This window comes from Passer montanus, unplaced genomic scaffold (assembly GCF_014805655.1).
Source record: "Passer montanus isolate IOZ18808 unplaced genomic scaffold, ASM1480565v1 scaffold7, whole genome shotgun sequence".
Classification (NCBI taxonomy): Eukaryota; Metazoa; Chordata; class Aves; order Passeriformes; family Passeridae; genus Passer; species Passer montanus.
The window spans coordinates 3,342,123-3,361,175 of record NW_024372147.1 but is presented as its reverse complement, the minus strand read 5'-3'; the positions used below and the strand labels follow the sequence as shown (position 1 = coordinate 3,361,175).

General features: G+C 38.4%; 1 protein-coding gene across 3 annotated transcripts; it reads left to right on the top strand.

Annotated features, from left to right (window-relative positions):
• The first annotated feature begins 6 nt into the window (after positions 1-6).
• On the top strand, positions 7-15,060 carry RMI1 (RecQ mediated genome instability 1). 3 transcript variants are annotated; one of them, XR_005629926.1, is made up of 4 exons: positions 10-141; positions 2,016-5,271; positions 6,139-6,187; positions 7,444-15,060. XR_005629926.1 is itself a non-coding variant. In XM_039729964.1 (2 exons), the coding sequence occupies exon 2, from the start codon at positions 2,044-2,046 to the stop codon at positions 3,925-3,927; it is 1,884 nt and encodes a 627-aa protein (XP_039585898.1). In that variant the 5' UTR covers positions 10-141; positions 2,016-2,043; the 3' UTR covers positions 3,928-6,132. The 3 variants fall into 3 exon arrangements, 1 of the variants encoding a protein (XP_039585898.1); XR_005629927.1 differs by lacking the exon at positions 2,016-5,271 and having other exon boundaries at positions 7-141; XM_039729964.1 differs by lacking the exons at positions 6,139-6,187; positions 7,444-15,060 and having other exon boundaries at positions 2,016-6,132.
• The last annotated feature ends 3,993 nt before the right edge of the window (positions 15,061-19,053 follow it).

Sequence of the window (19,053 nt, the reverse complement as noted above, 5' to 3'; positions counted from 1 at the left end):
GACTCTCGCGATGATTGGACACGCGCCTGCCATTGGCTGGTGGGCGCTCGCGGCGGTTTTGCGGAGCGCGGGCTCGGGCGCTGCCCCGTCCCTCAGGCCGGCGGGAGCCGCGGCCGCCGCCGCCACCGCCCGCTCGCCCCGGTGAGTTGGAGCTCTCGGCCCCTCCGAGAGGGGCCTGTCCCCATTCGGATCTTCCTCCTCCCCCCGCTTCTGCTTCCCTTCCTCACCCCTTTCACCTCCTCTGCGGAAAGCTGGCGCTTTACTTGGGTTAACTAGGCGGTATCTTCCGATCTTTTGGCGAGAGAGCTGGAGGCAGGGTGTTCTTGTGTTCACTCCTAAGACCATAATGCCAAGAATACCCCAGTAAAAACAGCAGAACCCACACCTGGTGTTTCTTAAATATTCTTAGTGTAGGTTTTGTTTTCGTTGTGTTCTGTAGAGAGATTGAGCTACTCGGTCTCCCTTTCCAAGTGATTGAACATGATCCAGGCACCGTTAGGAACCTGGTATCTTTTCAATGTTTGTAGTGGCGGCAGGGATGCAGGAGTTGACTGCACCATTAGCAGGTGTGCTAGGGATACCAGATTGGGAGGTGCTGCTAACTTTCTCGATGGAGAAGAGCCTTGCAGAGGGGTCTGAAATAGACTGGACACAGCTCCCTGGGGAGCAGACCTGGAGGAGTGCTGGTGTGTTCCTGGCATCCAACAACAGGAGGTATGAGAATGGTTCAAAGCTGTATTTGGGAAGGTTCAGTGTTGACAATAGGAATAATTTCTTTACCAAGGACAATAAAGCTGGTGAAAGGCCTAGAGAGTAAGTGGTGTTAGGAGTCATTGAGGGACCAGGAGTGGAGAAAAGGAGGCTCAGGGGAGATGTTATTGCTCTCCACACCTACTTGAAAGGAAATTGTTGTAAGGTGGTGGTCAGTCTCTGAAACAGACCTCAAGGTGTACTAAGGGAAGTTCAGGTTGGACATCCGGAATTTTTCACAGAAAGGGTTTTTAAGCAATGAACAGGCTGCCCAGGGAGACAATGGAGTCACCATGCCTGAAATTGTTTAAGTGATTGAACATGGCACTTGCTGCTGTGATCTAGTTGGAATGGTGGTGGTGTTCAGTGAGAGGTTGAACTTAATGATCTTGAAAGTCTTTTCCAATCTGATTCTAGTTCTAAGAGCATGATCAAACACTGAAACAGGCTTCCTGTAGAGGTGGCTGAGGCCCTAAACCTGTTAGTTTTTAAGATGCATCTGGATGATATCCTTAGTAACATGCTTTTTCTTTAGGTCAGCCCTGAATTTGTCAGGTGATTGGACTAAATGATCATTGAGAGTCCCTTCCAACTGAAATACTCCGTTTGTGCAGAACTACTTCCTAAACTACCAGGAAGTTAATTAGCTAGTGATGTCCTTGAAATGATAGCTGCCAAGACTTGGTACTGTTGCAGCCAAGTCCTGCTCAGGGTCTCTAGATGACCATGTTTCAAAGCTCGCTTTCTGTTGTCGGGTACAAAGCTTTCAGTCACTGACTGAAAGTTACTCCTCTGGTACAGATGTTGATAGACCTCAGCTTGGGTCTGTTCATAACAGTGCTGATGAAGTGGGAGGGTAAACATCTCAGGTCAATTTCTAAAGTAAACTGTGTTAACAGAAGGAAAACCATGAAAAAAGAGGAAATATATTTTAAAACCTTCTGCTCTTATGGTCTGGGTGGTTTTGTCCATTCACTTTCAATCTATAAGAAAAGGGTTTCAATTATATGTTTCTAATTTAATCAACAGAAAGGAAGTGTGGTTGCTTGTATAAATCTCCATACTTTTCTTATATTTTGTACATAACTTCTATGCTGATAAACCTTTTATGCTGATTGAAATGTTAAATGTTGGAAATGCCTGTGAATTTCATTGTCTGTAGAAGTGCTTTTAATTTAAATTTTTTATACAATATAAGCATGAAACTTGAAATAATTTCAGTTTTTGTCAGAAGATTAAATATGTCTTTTTGAATTCCATTTTAGGAAATTCAGTCTCTTACCATAAAAGAAAATGTCTACATCTAGCATTGTAGCAAGAGTGGAAACATGGCTTTCATCCACATGGCATGTTAAAGTTCCTTTAACATGGCTGGAAGCATGTATTAATTGGATCCAGGAAGAAAATAGTGGTAGTAATTTAAGTCAAGCTCAGATTAACAAGCAGGTATTTGAGCAATGGCTTCTTACCGATCTGAGAGACTTGGAGTATCCCATTTTGCCTAACTGCATCTTAGATACTCCCAAGGGAGAGTTATCAGGCTGCTTCTCCATTCAGATTGATTCACTGGTGGATGTTAGCCAGCCAGCATATTCTCAGTTGCAGAAGCTAAGAGGGAAAAGCACTGTAAATGAAGAAGTGACAGCCAGTACTCAGACATTTCAGAAGCCCTGGGAAGCAAAGCCTACTCGAATGCTGATGCTACAGTTAACAGATGGCATACATCAAATTCAGGGCATGGAGTATCAACCAGTGCCTGTTCTCAGCAGTAATCTTCCTCCTGGAACAAAAATCACTGTACAGGGCAATATTGCATATCGTCTTGGAGTTCTTCTGCTTAAACCAGAAAATGTGAAACTGTTGGGGGGTGAAGTTGATGCTCTTCTTGAGGATTATTGTCAGGAAAGAGTCCTTGCTAGGTTAATTGGAGAAGCTGAAAACCCTAATTCTGTTGGACAAGCTGGACAAGGACAGATTTTTTCAAGGCCTGTGGATGAGTTAGAACAAACTCTTGGCCCTTCAGATGAAGAGCTTTTAGCCAGCCTCGATGAAAATAATGAATTTACTTTGAATAACAGAACATCCTTAGAAAGTGGATACTGTAGTAGAAGCAACAATTTTAACACAGCCTCAGGTTCACTGACTGCACACAGTGGAAATGTTTTGCTACAAAAGTCTGGAAGTCCTTTGCCTCACTCAGATGAACAAGTTTCACCTCCCATAGAATACACTGATGGCTTTTTAAATGACTTTCCTTTAGAAGATGACTTGCTTCTGGAAGAAGAGATGCAAAGAGAGATGGAAGAAGTGCCACCAGTGGAGATGAACAGAAACATAGATTTATTTACTGGCAGACTTCCACATATATCTAGAAGCTCCTGCAATTCATCTTTAAATGGCACTGGTGAAGAAGACAATGTGAATGAAAGAGATAAGCCCGGGGAAGCTATCAGCAAGGAAAAGAGCATGAGAAGAACAATATTTGATGAAGATCGAAATAGCATTAGTAACTTCTTGTCGCACAAGAGCTTACATCAGACCTGCAGTTCATCAGCTTTCTCTTTGGAAACTCCTTCTGAAGAGGGGCAGAATTATACAGACCTAAATGAGAGCAGATGTAAACATCAAGACAGTTCTGACTGCAGGGTATTAAATGATGATCCTGTATTTTCCTTAAAAGTGGATCCAGAAGGAGATCAGCAAAGACGTGATTCACAGATCTTTCCTTGCACGGCAGTAGAGGCACATTTAGATTTAGAATCTCCACCTTTCACATATATTTCCCTTCTCCTTGCAAAAAAACCAGAAACTGTTACAATTCTGAAAGTTAAATGTTTTATTGTCACTCTCACTGGAAACTTGACAAAAAGCAGTGGATCCTGGGGTATAAAGGCTAAAATTTCTGATGGCTCTGCTTATCTTGAAGTAGATTTTGCTGATGATATTCTAACAAGTTTCATTGGCTTTTCAGTGCCTGAAATTAATAAGCTGAAAAAGGATCCTGCTTTACGTCTAAAACTTAAGGATGGTTTAGACAAATGTCAAAAACAGCTGATAGATCTTTGTTGTTTGATGACTATTGAGTTTAATCCATTTCAGTCTAAAGCTACTGTATTAATTCTCCAGGATGCTGATGCTAGGCATCTAGAACAATTGAAGAAACGTTTGAATAAATAATACGTGCAAACTTGCAGACTAGAGATTAGGAAACGTTTAAGTCAGATTTCCCTTGAAGAGCTCCTGAAAGTTAAACTTCAAGTTAAGTGATGTGTCTTTTATCGGGAATTATAATGTAAAATTGAGACAAGGAGATGACTCGTTGGAGCAAAACTGGGCAGATTGTTTCTTACGGTGACAGTATTGGAATAAGATTTCAAATATTTGTGTCTTGACTTTTTCATTCTGGAAAATCCTTCATGTTCTAAACTGGTAATCCTCAGTAACTGAATTTGTCAGGAAATGTATAACAATGAACAAACCATTTTGTTATTTTACTTTTTCAGGTACTTACTCGATCTTTAAAAGAAAGGCGCAGGAGACCCTCAGTTTTTTCTTGCAGAAAATCAGTTGAATAAATTTAAATCAAATACAGTCCCTTCTGTCTATGCCAATCTGAAGACTCAAATCTATATTCACTGTGCAAGAACCTAAAGTATAGAGAAATGAAAGATTGTGTTCTAAATATTCAGGTGTGAGGAAAAAAAAATCCAATCTTATACAAAAAGGAGATTTAAAAACCCTCTATATTTTTTACAAATAACTTAAAAGAAAGCCAAGTGTTTTAAAGTGTTTATTAGCATAAAATTATCATAATGTATGGGTATTCTATTTTTTTTGGTCATATTAGTGTTAATCATTGCTAGTAGTTTTGAAACCAGAGGCAACTCATTCATTAATTCTTATGGTTACTTGACTAACTATTTCACAGAGTAGTCAAATATTTTTACTGCACACATGTTGTATAGTGTACTTATTCCTGGTCTTAATTTTGATTGATTTTTTAAAAATTTCTACTTCTAAAATAATAAATTAAAGTTTTCATTTAAATTCTGGTGTATGCTGCTTAGTCAGTTTGAAAGAAAAATAAATATTTTGTTGAGTGTATGGAATATAAGAAATTATTTGATTAAGTTTTTTGTTCTTTTTGCTTCTTCCCATCCTTTCCCCTTCACTTGTTTTTTGGTTTGTTTTGTTTTGGGTTTTTTGTTTGTTTTTTCCTTTAGTTGATTGGTTTGAGTTGGGTTGTTTGCCTGTAGATTCTGAAGAATTAATATTATGGCAGGAATAGGGGAACCAGTGACAGGAGAAGTCTGCCCAGTGTTGGTAGTGTTTGCAAAGAATGTAAAATTGGTGGCTGGGAGAGGGCTTTTTTTTTTCAATTGACCTGTCATTATCTTTTTTCAAAGCCTTTTCTTTCTCTGAACAATGTCTGTTAGGCCATTGAGATTTGCTGTGACAGATTGTCTCAGTAAGTATAGCCAAACTGAGAACCATGCTTGAAGACTGCAAGGGAAACTAGAGGTAATTTGCAAGTAAGGTAAATATGGAGGAAGGTGGAGTGTGGGACATCTTGGGGGTTTTTATGCTTGAGGTATAAGGGGGTTTAGGCTTTATTTTTATAACACAAAAATCCCTGTGTCCCTTTCTTTCCTTGTCCCTCCCACTCTGAAGAGAACCTAAGGAAATTATAACCTTGTGAGCCACCTCTGGGTTTATTTTCTAAGGATTTTTGGGAACAGTACATTGTTTAAAACTCTAAAAGCAAAAGGCTTTTGCCTGTCTGGAGCTACATTACTGGATCTTGAGTTACAGTTTCAGAAAAAAAATTGCTTGTTAGTAGGAAACTGACCAAGTTTCATTTAATGTAAACCTTGTAGAAGTTAATAGAGCTAACTGTAATCCTTCAGTGCTATTTTATGGAAATATTTCTCCTATAATGAGTTAGGAAGCTTCCTGTGAAGTTTTTGCTTTAACATGTAAGAGGATAGGAGTCTTCAGACTTCAAATGGCACAAATAATCCACAGATTTTATTCTGCTTGTGCAAAGCAAGAGTCCTGTTATTCAAACTGCAAAATCAAATTAAGTGTTGTGTTTGGTGTAGATGATGAAGTCACACCTGCCCCTCTTTTTTTGCATTTGCGTTAATATTTAGCCATCTCTGCTACAGTAATTGCATGTACCTTCTGTTCTCCTCCTCCCTCCCCTACCTTCCCACCTGAAACGCAATGTAACTTGTCTGACATTTTCTTCTCCCCCATTGTTCTGTAGCAGCTGCTCTCACAAGTTACATGTAGCCTTCTGGCAGAAGGCAGCCTCTGCACTTTCTGTCATCTCTTGCCTACAGTATGTGACCAACTAACTTCTTATTCTTCTTATCTTTGTTTCAGGTGCTAAGCAGACTTCTGCACTTGCAGTGTATCTGACTGCAGTTTCAAGGTCCATGTTCTTCAAGAAAGTTTTCCTTTTAATGGTGAAAATAAGCTCCTTTTTTAGTTAAAAAAAAAAAACAAACAAAACAGTCACAGGTCACAGTGAAAACTTCCAATTAATTCAGTGTCAATATATGAAACCTACAACATTCTCATGCAGGGACATGGATGTTACCCTGTTAACAATGAAAGTCAGTTCTTGCCTTACAGTTATTCAAGAAAATGAAACCAGTGAATGTTCTATGGCAGTACCAGGTACCTGCATGAGAATATCCTTTAAAAGCTCTGTCACTAAGGCAAGCTAGTAGAAAACAGAAGGCTCTCCAAAACTTTGCTGTGCCCTAGTTCTTTTCAAGGTATTCACTCCAACTGTAGAACAAGGCCATGGCTAGTCCAAGAAATATGGCAGGTTTTCAAATAGAGTAGGCTGGAAAAAGCAGCTTATAAACTAGTCTAATCCTACTGCATATTAGTTTGGCCACAAATATGCATGTCATTATAACCCAGCAACCTCCTTGTTGTTGAATGCAGGCAGTGCTCTCAGGAAGCAATAGCTAGTTGAGATAATGTAATTTCAAAGGAAGAGTGAAGCATGTTAAAGGGTTTCCTAAAAGATGTTCTGGACTGATCAGTAATGCAAGTTCACAGTAGAAGAATTATGTATTTCGGGTCATATCAAAAGCAGAAATTTTCATGGTAATGGAACATGATTAGATAGAGCTGTAAACATAATGTTTGTTTCTAAATATAAAGACTTGTTCCTTAATGTCTTGCTGTAATAATGTCAGACATTCCTGTTTTGAATAAAAAGGTAATAACTTTAATGCTATAGCGAGGAAAGATGTTTCTGAATTATCTGATGGCAAGGAAAATTAAATGTATTTATCTGAGAGGCAAAGGCAGAAAGGATGTTAAAATGTAAGTAGAACCTCTCATTTCAGATCCAGTTCTCTGGTGTTATGCTCCTAGAAGGAGCAGAATACCAGTAGTAATAACAGCAAATGAGAAGATAAAGGTAAACTGACATTGCAACTGGTGAATTCCACAGAAGAGTTTGTAAGTTTCTTACAAATCAACTGCTCATCTAAATGTATATGTATGATAGACTTTTGTACAGTCTGTCACTTTTTTACTTAAGGACTTCTTTCTTTATTGTACTGGGTTTTCTAACAGGGTGAAATTGCAATGTGTGGCTGTTAGAATTTGTCCAGCTTCTGATTCTTTTCCTAAGGCTAAAAAACCTGTCTCTCTCATCCTTTCCAGGAAATGGCAAGTGCTCCATCTCCCTGACCACCTTGGCAGCGTCTGCTGGTCACCTGCTTCACTGTCAGCAGTGTTCTTGTGCTGGGGAATGCTGAATAGGACACAACACTGCACATGCAGCCTCACAAGTGCTGACAGCAGAAGGCAGCTTGCTGTCTGGGGTCTGCTTGCTAGCTCTGATGGTCATTGCCACCACAAGGTGTAACTACATTTCTCTTCACAGAGAAAAGCAAGGCACGACTTCCCAAGAATATTTCTGAGATTCACATTCTCTGAACCTCAGAAAAAGGAAAAACAATTCTTATCACATTTGCTGCACCTGTGTTTGTGCCAAAGTAGAATGCAATATGGAGATTATTTACCCAAAGTGATGGTGTTTTGTTTCCTTGGCCTATCAGGTCCAAGAGTGTCTGTGTGTCAGGACTGTTGGCTGACAGTCACGAGATGTTGTGCAGTTGAGTGCTTGGCAGATTCAGTTTAGATGTAATGTAATATAGTGTAGAATAATGTAGTATAATAAAGTAATTAATTAGCCTTCTGATATCCATGGAGGTCCTCCTCATCATTCCTCCCAGACATTGGGCAAAAATATCACCAGGTCACACGGCTGAGTTCTGTTAAGCTGCACACAAGTGCACACGGCTCTTACTCTAAAGCTCCTTAACCAGCTGTTTCCCAAACCATAATGTTGCATGGAGTTATTTCTGCAAGGATGAAGTAATTTGAATTTGTCTTTGTTGAACTTATATTTCCACAAGTCCACATGTCCAACCTGTGCCATACTGGTTCTCTATCTCTCATTGCTTTCTTTTCTTTTCTCGCCCCTCCCTTCCGTATGTGGAAGCTTCTCTAGCACTTTCCCCTTATCTACACAATCAGACACCTCTTTCTAGAGGAAATTAGGTTCGGCAGACATGACTTGACATTGCAGGCTTGACATTGTGCTGGCTGTTTCAAACTACCATCACCTTCATGTGCCTTGCTATGGATTCAGAGGGGATTTGCTCTAACTGCTGAGACTGAGGTCAGACTGTCAAGTTGGTAATTCCCTCCTGGAATCAAGATGGATCCTCCTCCTGGAACATGGGTGTGGAACTTGACTTTTACCACTCATCAGGTACTGCTGTAACCTTTCCAGTGTCATCATGTATGTTCTTATGGCACACAGCCAGTGCTCTCTCTGGTCTCATGGGGAGTTGTATGTGTTTGCAGGGTAAAGTAGTCTGTTGCTACAAGGAGGTGCTGATACATATGATTTCAATAAGAAAGACACTCTAAAATACCATTTAAAACACTAGTTATTGGCGATGAGGACAGACAGGGAAGACTGAGGTGGTCAAAGAATCTGAATTTATATTATTTATATCTGCTTATATAGTATTTTAGGAAGACTAGTAATGTTTTATTACAATGATTGGGGTAAAAATCACATAAACAAACTTATGCATTTTAAACATCTCTTGCTTGCAGAAGTCTGATGTAATTACTTTTTTTTTGGTAAATCTATCCGATTTGATCTTGCAATCTTGATTTAATTTTCAAAATTCTGTCTGCTCTTGCCAAGGCATCCTGTTATCAAATCTCTTATGTTAACCAGGTCCAAAGTCCATCATCTGTCTTGTGTCCCAATATCCCAAAAACTAGTTATTAGAACTAACACTTTCAGATAAAGGCGAGGCCATGCAGGTGGCATAAGCTTTGGTACAAGAGTTTTGCCAAGACAAACAGCTGCCTGCTGGCTCCTTCAACGCTGTGCTGCTTGAGCTTATCCCACCACCAAGAGATTTGTACAGCCCAATACAGCCTGAAGGCCACACTGGCTGTGCAGAGCACAGACCTTGCCTGCTCAGGTTAGCCATGACATGATGTGGGTCACTCAGCCCTCAACATCTTCTGGTTAGCATCACCACATTCCCTGTCCCATTACTTGCAGTAAATTGTAATACCTTTCTACAGATATTGTTAGGCTTGGGAAAGCTAGTAGGCTTCTTGTCATCTGCTCATGGATCATCTGCATCTTCCAGTATCTGTGTTACTCTGTAAGCTGTAAGTTATTTAGGCTGTATGACAGATTTCATATTGTAATACAAGTCACAATTAATGCAAGCTTTAAAATAGTTTTACTGTAGTGGCACTGCAGATCCTGGAAGAATATTTTTGGCTAGATGATACTATTTAAAAAGCCATGGTAATATATAGCTTACTGCTTTGTGGCAAATGAATATCAAAACACCTTTTACATTCTTTTCATGGACAAAACTAAAATTAATTTCGGCAAAGTTCAGTTAATATAAAAAAGGGCAAAATGCAGGCTTCACAAATGCCATCTGAATTGATAATCCAGAAAGATAGCTGAGTTGGGTGAACTGAGATACTCATAGAAGGAGTAACAGATTAGAGGCCTTTCAGAATAAGGGTATTTCCCTATGTACCAGGGGAGCTGTCACAGAGTCATTGTGATAAAGAAAATTTGCCTCAATTCTGTGGGTATTCAAAAAGTAGTAGGAATTCCAATCCAATTGACTGAGAGAGAGTGACTAATCTTCAGCCCCATTTAGCACCTTTGTAGTAGGTGGAGATTGGAGCTGGGAGACATTCCATACTTAAGGCTTCTTAGTAGCTAAATGAGCATCTCCCTGCGCACTGACTTAGATTTTTTAGCTTAATTCCTTGTATAAACTTCAGAGATATCCAATAAAGTAAATTTAGCTGGTATGACCAGCTAAATTAACATGTTAAACAACTTTTTGTTTGCATACGTGGTAGGTTGGAATTTTTTCTAGGATGAGAATAGTCTTTTCTTTAGGGGGAAAAAAATAGCTCTACAGAGAGACTGGAGAGACTCAGTCAATGGGCTAAGGACAGCTGCATGAGGCTCAATAAGGCAAAGTGCTGGGTTCTGCACTTGAGTCACAACAACTTCATGCAGTGCTCTAGGCTGGGGGAGGAGTGGCTGGAGAGCTGTTCAGCAGAAGGAGACTTGGGAGTGCTGGTTGAAGCCAGCTCAATATAAGCCAGCACATGCCCAGGTGGCCAAGGAGCTCTATGGCATCCTGGCCTGTATCAAGAATAGTGGAGCCTGCAGGGCCAGGGCAGTGATTGTCCCCTGGCACTTGGCACTGGTGAGGCCACACCTTGAATCCTGTGTTCAGTTCTGGGGCCCTCACTTAAAAAATAACTTTGAGGTGCTGGAAAGTGTCCAGAGAAAGGCGACAAGGCTTGTGAAAGGACTAGAAAACGTGTCTTATAAGGAATGGCTGAGGGATCCTGGTTTGTTTAGTCTGGAGGAGAGGAGGCTCAGGGGGGACCTCATTGCTCTCCACAACTCCCTGAAACGAGGTTGTAACGAGGCGGGGCCTGGTTTCCTCCTCTGTGCCAGCAGTGAGGGGACCATTAGAAGAATTTTTTTTTTCACTGTTAGGGTGGTCAGGAAATAGGTTTTGAGAGGTGCTGGAGGTGCTCAAGAGGAGTCTGGATCTGTTGCTGGGTGGTGATGTTTAGTGATTTAGGGGTTACGGGTAATACTGGCCCATGGGACTGGATGATCTTAAAGGTTTCTTGCAACCTTGGCAATTCTATGATTATTCTATGAAAAGCAGATTATTATTTCCACTTAAAGGGTCAAGGCTTTATTTTACTGATGTTGATAATCACAGTCTGAAATTGAGGCAATGGTAGTATTAACTGCAGAACATGAAAGTCTTTTCTCACTTTTAAAGTATTGACAGAATAACAACCTTCACAAAGCATTTTTTCAAGTTAAAATAAACATAAAAATGCTAAGGTGAAAATATACCTATGTTGAAAGAATCTGTGATGGAAAAGATTGTGATTTGTGATAATTAAGAGGAAATGTTGTACTCCACTAACAGGATTTAGGAAATAAATGTAATTTCAATCTAAATATTCACAGCTGACTTTCCTGCTCCTAGGACAATCTCTTGCTGTATTTATAATTACAGCACAATCATAATTTAACACATGTGTACTATGTATAAAATCTGGGGAAGTATTGCTATTAAACAACAAATCTGTCATTTATTGTAAAGAAATACACAAGCCCCTAATGCTGCTGACTGCCTAAGCATATGCTTAGGTAATTTACTCCCTTGCATCAACTGTTAGTGTTAATTCCCTCATACATTTTCTCCAAACTAGAGAGTGCCATTAGGTAGAAAGTGTAAATAAGGATCTACTTGTAACTTAAAACATTCAAATTATCTTTCATTAGATACCTTTTTATGAAAACATGTCTTTTCTCTTAAACCTTTTATTTACAAATGCATAACAAATGCAAACACTGAAAAATTTGTCTGACCTGCAAAGAATATTCTGCCAAGCATATGTGCAGTAAGGGCCTGTATAAATAATATATTACTTTAAAATAAATGTTAGTGTATGGAAGAGCACTTCCATATAGATTTTACTTTTTGTTTTAGAGGTAGTCAGATACAAAGGCAAGCATCAGCTCTTGAGTGTTATGCGATCACATTGGATAGCATAGGCAAAGACAAAATAGGAGAAAAGTCGGTGTCTTATGGGGCCTATGGCTATTCGTGAAAGAACATGAGGCTAATGCTCATAATATTTTTAAAATCAACATTATGTTTTATCTGTGACCTTATTTTCTAATACCTGTGTTGTAAAATATTAATTATAATCTTTTAATGTAAAATAAGAAAGCACAGTGTGAAATAATCCTCAATCTCTAGCCAAGTACTTTGTCTACTGTCTAATATTTGTGATAGTTGATGACTAATCAAGAGACCAAAAAGCTCTAAAAGTCTGGTTTTCTTCTATCAAGTGACACTGGTTAGGTGACTTGTTTTCCCAAATGCATTTAAAACTCCTCATTCAGTGGCCATTCTTCCTCTTTTATTATTTGAAAAATAGAATTGGGAGTTAGTTTGATCTAATGATATCTTCATAATGACTTTTATAATAATTAGTAAATGAGGCCCTGGGTACATGTACAAAAATAAAGAGGTAGCATAATTGTGAATATTGACAGCTCAGTACTATTTCTCCATACATGAGTAGTGATTGTTAATCACTCTGCAAAGACAGAAACAATTATACAAAACACAGCATGTGTTTTATATGTTTTCAGCATATTTATATGTTTTCCATATTTTTTAGTAGTACTTTATCCATGTGACACAGAATCTGACATGTTTCAACCATATGCTATGTATTGATGGAACTTTGACAAAACCATTAGCTTGTAAATAGAAATAAAATATTAAGGCCTCTGTTGTTGCTTCTTTGTAGTGGGAAGATTTCTTTACAGAATTTTTTTTCTCATCTCAAGATACATGAAAATATGTGCTAAGAAAAAATATTAATCTTCTGATAATCTTAACAAACTGATTTAAATCCACAGTTTATGTTATTTATGAAGACTCATTATTTCGTGAATAGTTTTGAATCTAAGAATCCAGTAGTATGTCTTCAGTGCAATTTACAACTTTACATCTTCCTAAGAAATACTTTCATATTGTATTATACCAAGCATTTAAATGTTTAAGAAAGATGTTTTGTGATGGAAGTAAGCAAAACAAATTTTTATCATGACAGAAGTATATTCTGACATTGGTAAATGGTGTGTCTGTTTCTGACTTCATTTTGGGAGTATAATGGATTGCTAGAGGAGGAGAATTTTTTAGTGAAAAAGGAAAGGGTGTTTGGAAAGAAAGTCGGGTATCTTTAAGGAAGTGTATTTTAGCAAGATGTTTCCATACTTGAGAGGGGAAAAACACAAGCTTAAATAAAACAACATTTTAAAAGCCCAAGCATTATATACTGGTTTTAATTTTAATTGGTTTCTGTAGAAAAGTCTATTTAAATAAACTAAAGTTGTGGTCCTAAGCAAGGAAACAATGTGCTTTACACATATGGTGTGCTTTATGTTGCTCTAGTGGTATGTACAGACCATTCAGAAGCAAAACTTTTATTGGACACTCTCATAGCAGAACTTATCTGCCAAAAGCTTCACGTTGCTCTATGGGTTTTTTGAATGTTGTTCAAATCAAAAACTTGTATGTCAAAAACTTGTATATTCTACAGAAGAAGCCTGTGAACCTCTCAGATGCTTTGGGTAGCCTCATGCTTTTCAGCACAGGAAGTGAATTTCTTTGGGTTTTATGGGAACAAGTTTAGTGCAATTAATTATTTGTGGTACAACTGACACAGACTGACAATTGTTGGACATTGTGGTATTGGTATAAAGATGTGTAAGCTGATATAATTTGTGTCAGTTTTGCAGAAAGTTGTGTAATAACCCTAGTTAATAAAATAACACCTGTGTTGCACCTAAAATTTTAGGTAGAATTTGGCTGATTGAAAAAAGATTAAGGACTTGATCACTTCATAGCTTAGTTCTGCATTTGCTTTAGATCTGTATAGACCATACTGGTCACTAAAAGAAGGTATTAAACCCTTCCTGGCCCTGTTTCCAATCTTGCATGCCATCTTCTATGTCTGCGTTAAAAACAATCAAAACCATCACCATTAGCTGCCGGATTAAAAATTCTCTGTAGTTGGGCTGGATTTTAGCTTGAATTAGTTGCCTGAGGTAAAAAGGAGGAAATGCTGCAGAGGTGGAAAGAAGCAGGGGGAGGGACATGGAGAATGCATATGCCAGTGTTTTGTGTGTGGCGGAGCCATAGCCATTGTTCTGCTGAAGAATAGCAGCAGGCATCCTTTGGAATCAGCAGGAGATAAATAGGATGAAAATATACAAAGAGGGAAGTCAAGAACTGAAGGGAAGGAAGCTAAGAGGTAGAGTTATGAATAACAAAATGAGAAAAAGCTTACTGTACCCTTTGTTTTCTTTCATGAACCAAATAATATCTTGATTAAGAGCAGAAAATAATAATAAAGAAGGATGGAAAAAGGGAAAATCAAAGCTTTTTGTTGAAAACTGTATGTATGTATGTGATTGTAGAAAGCCAAATTCAACTGTGAAGCAGCTAAGAATGAAAATCATACATATTAATACTGATTAAAGCTACCAGTGAAGGTATACAAAATAATTGGAAAGAATTGCTTAAATTGAGGGGGCTTAGTATCTACAGTGTATTTCTTGTTGAAATTTTCCTGTCTTAAGAGAAAGGAAGGTACAGTGGATCATTATTTTCTTATAAGTATTTCACTGAACTCTAATGTCTTAGAAGTGTTAAAGTATATACTGCAGTTTTGTGAATGAGTGCAAAAATAAGGTAACAGTAATAATAATATGTTTGTCTTTTTGGAAGGTGGCAACACAAAATCATTGAATTGTTTAGGTTGGAAAATATCTCTTAAGATCATCAGTCCAACTGTTAACATAATAAAACATTACCTTTAATAAACCTTTGAACAGTCTTGAATCATGGTGCTAACTTCTTTTTTCCTGCCAGAATTCAGAGGGGCATGCAATACAGGTATCACACAAGCAAAGGGAATTGTATGTTTAGGACTTTACTCCCAAAGAAAAACAAAATGTGGTGTGTCTTGGTATCTTTTGAACCCAGTTGTACACCATCCTGTTCACTCACTGGACTCAATGCAGTGAGTGCAGGGTCTGTTGCAGTACTTCACCCACCCTTCCACTGGTTAGGAGCATAGCTTTCCTCTAGGTACCAATATCCCCATTCCTCTAAGCTGCATAAGTAAATAATGGACTGGTTCTAATTAGAATATAGACAACCATGCTGAATTTCATAGCACTATTTGCAACAGTGAAGGGGAGCATGGATGAAGGTTGAGGAAGGATTCTTGATGCTGACTTTTCCCCTGATGTTTTGTAAATAATGCATTTATCTGTTCTTTGTTTATCTAAGTATCTTCTCCAGCTGTGCAGCTGTAATTCAGCAGTGCCATGTGTTGTCATTTCTGCATTAGTAAATAGGTAGGACCTATTTACTGAGTAATTATGAAATAACCTCATAATGAAATGCAGGAAAGGGTTCTAATTAAATTTTAAAGTTCCTAAACAACCATCGAACTTTAAATGAGAATTTTAAATCCATGTATCCTAATGAATTCTCAGAATACATTACTAAGTATATAAATTATATGGTAACAAAAAATGTCATTTTCCACACTTCCGGTGTGTAGAAAACCATTTGAAAACAAAATATACTCACACACAGGAATTCAAATATTAACTTATGGTGGAATAGTAGGGCAACCACATGAAATTTTTAATACTCTTTTGTTGCAGTGTACTTTTTGTTTTATTAGTAGGTTTATTGAATGATTTGTAATTTGGTAGTTTTCTTTATGCTGTTTCTTTTTTGTTCCCACCTTTTCCCAAATTTTTCGTCAGTTAGTTGCTAGTTTCTATTTCCCCAAACTTTATCAGTTTACTGAAACTGTTCTCCTCCCTTGGAATTTTTATTGGTTTATACCTTGTGGTTCCTGCCTGGTTTTTTTACTCCCAATTCTCCTGATTTGTTAAAGATTGTACCCTCCCCTGAGACCTGCCCCCACATATAAGTTCTTGTCTGCCCCTTGTTCCTGGTCCCAGGATGAAGAAGAGGGGAGGTTTTACCATCAATTAAAGTTACCCTGGGACTTTAATCTGTGTTTTATAATGAGCCGACGCTGGCATTTGTGATTCAACACAGCTTGAGGTGGGAACTGCCACCCCCCTGTTCCCGTCATCAGCTAGCCGGGAGGAAGAGCAGCACTTTTTAAATCTGTAACCAACAATAAATAAAGCCTGTAAAGATTGATATAAATAACCCATGTAATCCAGTATTCTATCTGAAAATGTCTAGTACTAGGTGTGGCAGGTAGTATGGCAAGGGGAAAGTGTTATCTCCTGGATTCTTTCAGCAATCTTAGGCTTGTGGGCTTCGTCAGCCAGAGGTTGTGTCTTTGTACTTAGTGGTTGGAAATCTAGAAAATGAGACAATCACACTAAGCCAGATAATCAGAGGTTTTAGTATATATGCAATGTTGTTAAAATGTACTTCTTGTCTATCATCTCTGATTCAGGTACTGTAACACTTATGTGCAAAGAAAAACTATTTTTGGATATAAGATCAATTCCTAGTTTTCTTAAATTCTTACATCTTTCTGTTACCACACAAACCTTAGTCAGGTTAATTTGTTTTTTAAAAATCTAGTATGTGCATAGTGTAACATAAGTACAGTTAATGCAATAATCCACATATCATTAGTATTATTTAAACTGTAACACCAAAAAATCTAGCAAACAAAAATCTCCACACAAGTTAATCAAAGTATGAAAACTGATTTTAAAGACTAATTGAACATTTATAAGTAACATTAATCATCACAATATTAATTAATAACCATTTGGAATTCGTAGCAAAGCTACATGAAATGGCTATTATAGAATTGTTTCAAATATCTTTTTGATAACTGATAAATTCAGTGAGGATAGATAGAGAAAATCTTCATTAGGTTAGAGAAATAATACACAGAACTAGTTATATTGCTAAGAACAAGTATTTTGATCACACAGAAGCCTTACTAATAATGTAATCCTCTTTCAGTTTCTGACTTTACTCTTGTGTCTACTGCTCATACTACTTATTCTCATACTCTTTCCATTTTTTTTTCTTGAATTGTAAGTTCATTATCATTTGTATTATTTTTGTAATTGGGTTTTTTCAACTAAAGTGTCTTATACTGTTTCTCTACACTCACTTGGAACTTTTAAGTAGGTGATAGTAAAAGCATAAAACATAATACAAGGAAATCTTAACCAAACCTAATAACCCCAAATACAAAACTGTAACACCCTAAACCAAACTCCATTATCCCTAACCCTTAGTTCTAACCTTAAGATATGAAATAATGCTTTACTTAGAATAATAAACTCATTCTAGTTGGAAAAGATCCTTAAGATCATTGGGTCCAACCATTCATTCAGCATTGCCAAATCTACCACTAAACCATGTCCCTAAGTTCCACATCTACACATGTTTTAAGTGCATCCAAGGATGGTGACTCAAACACTTGTTTTGGTAACTTGTTACAATGCTTGACAACCTGTTCAGTGAGAGAATTTTTACTGACATTCAATCTAAACTTGTCCTGGATCAATTTGAGGCCATTACCCCTTGTCCTGTCACTGGTTGCCTGGGAGAAGAAGCTGACACCCACCTGGCTGCACCTTCCTGTCAGGGATCTGTAGAGAGTGATAAGGTCTCCCCCGAAACTCCTTTTCTCCAGGCTAAACACCCTCAGCTCCATCAGCCACTCCTCAAGTTCTGGACTTGTGTTCCAGACCCTTCACCAGCTCTTTTGCCCTTCTCTGGATACACTCCAGCCCCTCAATGTTCTTCTCCTTGTGAGGGGCCCACAGCTTCATCAGGGCAAAATACAGGCAAAATACTTGGACTACTTTCCTAGTCCTGCTGTCCACATCATTGTCATACTTGTTGAACCTCATACTGTTGTTCTCAGACTCAATCCAGATCCCTCTGCAGGTCCTTCCTCCACTGCAGCAGGTCAACCCACCCAACTTAATTCATCTGGAGACTTATTAAATGTGCTCAATCCCCTCCTCCAGATCCTTCATCAACATATTAAAGAGCATGGTCCCAATACTGATCCCTGGGGAACACCTGTAGTTACTGGCCACCAAATGGATGTAACTCTATTCAACAACACTCTGAGCCCAGTCATCCAGGCAAATTTTAACCCAGTGAGTAGTGAATCCACCCAAGATTCTCCAGGAAAATACTGTGAAAAATGTTGAAAAAGGCTTCATTAATGTCCAAGCACACAATGAATGTTCAGAGCCTTTTCTTCATTTGTTAAGTGGATCACCCACTTCATAGGGTGATTACAGGATGAAATCAGCTTGTTCAAGCAGGACCTGCCCTGCAGGGACACAAGACCCTCCACAGGGGCTGTCCTGCAAATGCCATGCAATGACACCCAGGATGATCTGCTCTAGAAAATCTAGATCTGCTCTAGAAGCTACTACTTGTGTAACTACTTTTTTATATTGCATCTCAAAAATATTAAATTTTTGTTACTGATACGCAAGCCTGCTGGTGCATACTCTCAAATTTTTCTCCACACTCACTTTCCTACAAAGTCAAGGATTTTGGGTTTTATTTGATTTCAGGTAACCATGTAATAGCTGGAAGAGAGGCAGCACTACCATCTTACTCTGGTATACACTATGTTATAGATACTTGACTGAAAACAGAGTCTGTGTTGGTCACCACTTTACACACAAACCCCCTCTCTTTAAAGGCACTCTGCTTTAACTAGACTGCATGATGTGTGCTGCTTCTTAAACTGAGATGTCTGCTGAGCTGCTGTCACTGGCACCAGTGGCACCCTGGTGCTTAGCACAATAGTTAAGAGGAGAGGACTTTTTCCTGCACTGCAAACCTCAACTTCAGAAAGAGAAAAATGGGCAAATGAAGTGGAGAGGACTGAGTCTTCAGAAGACAGAAAGTAAGGAAAAGGCAGAGGCTAGAGGAAAAGAAAGCATGAATGCTACAACAATTTTTTTTTCTTTTTTTTTTTTTTGTAAAGGGTTGTCCAGATACAGAGGACTCAGGAATTTCTGAGTACCTGGGCAGAACACCAAGAAGTAAAAGCCGGAGATGTAAGAGGCAGGCAAGGTCCAGA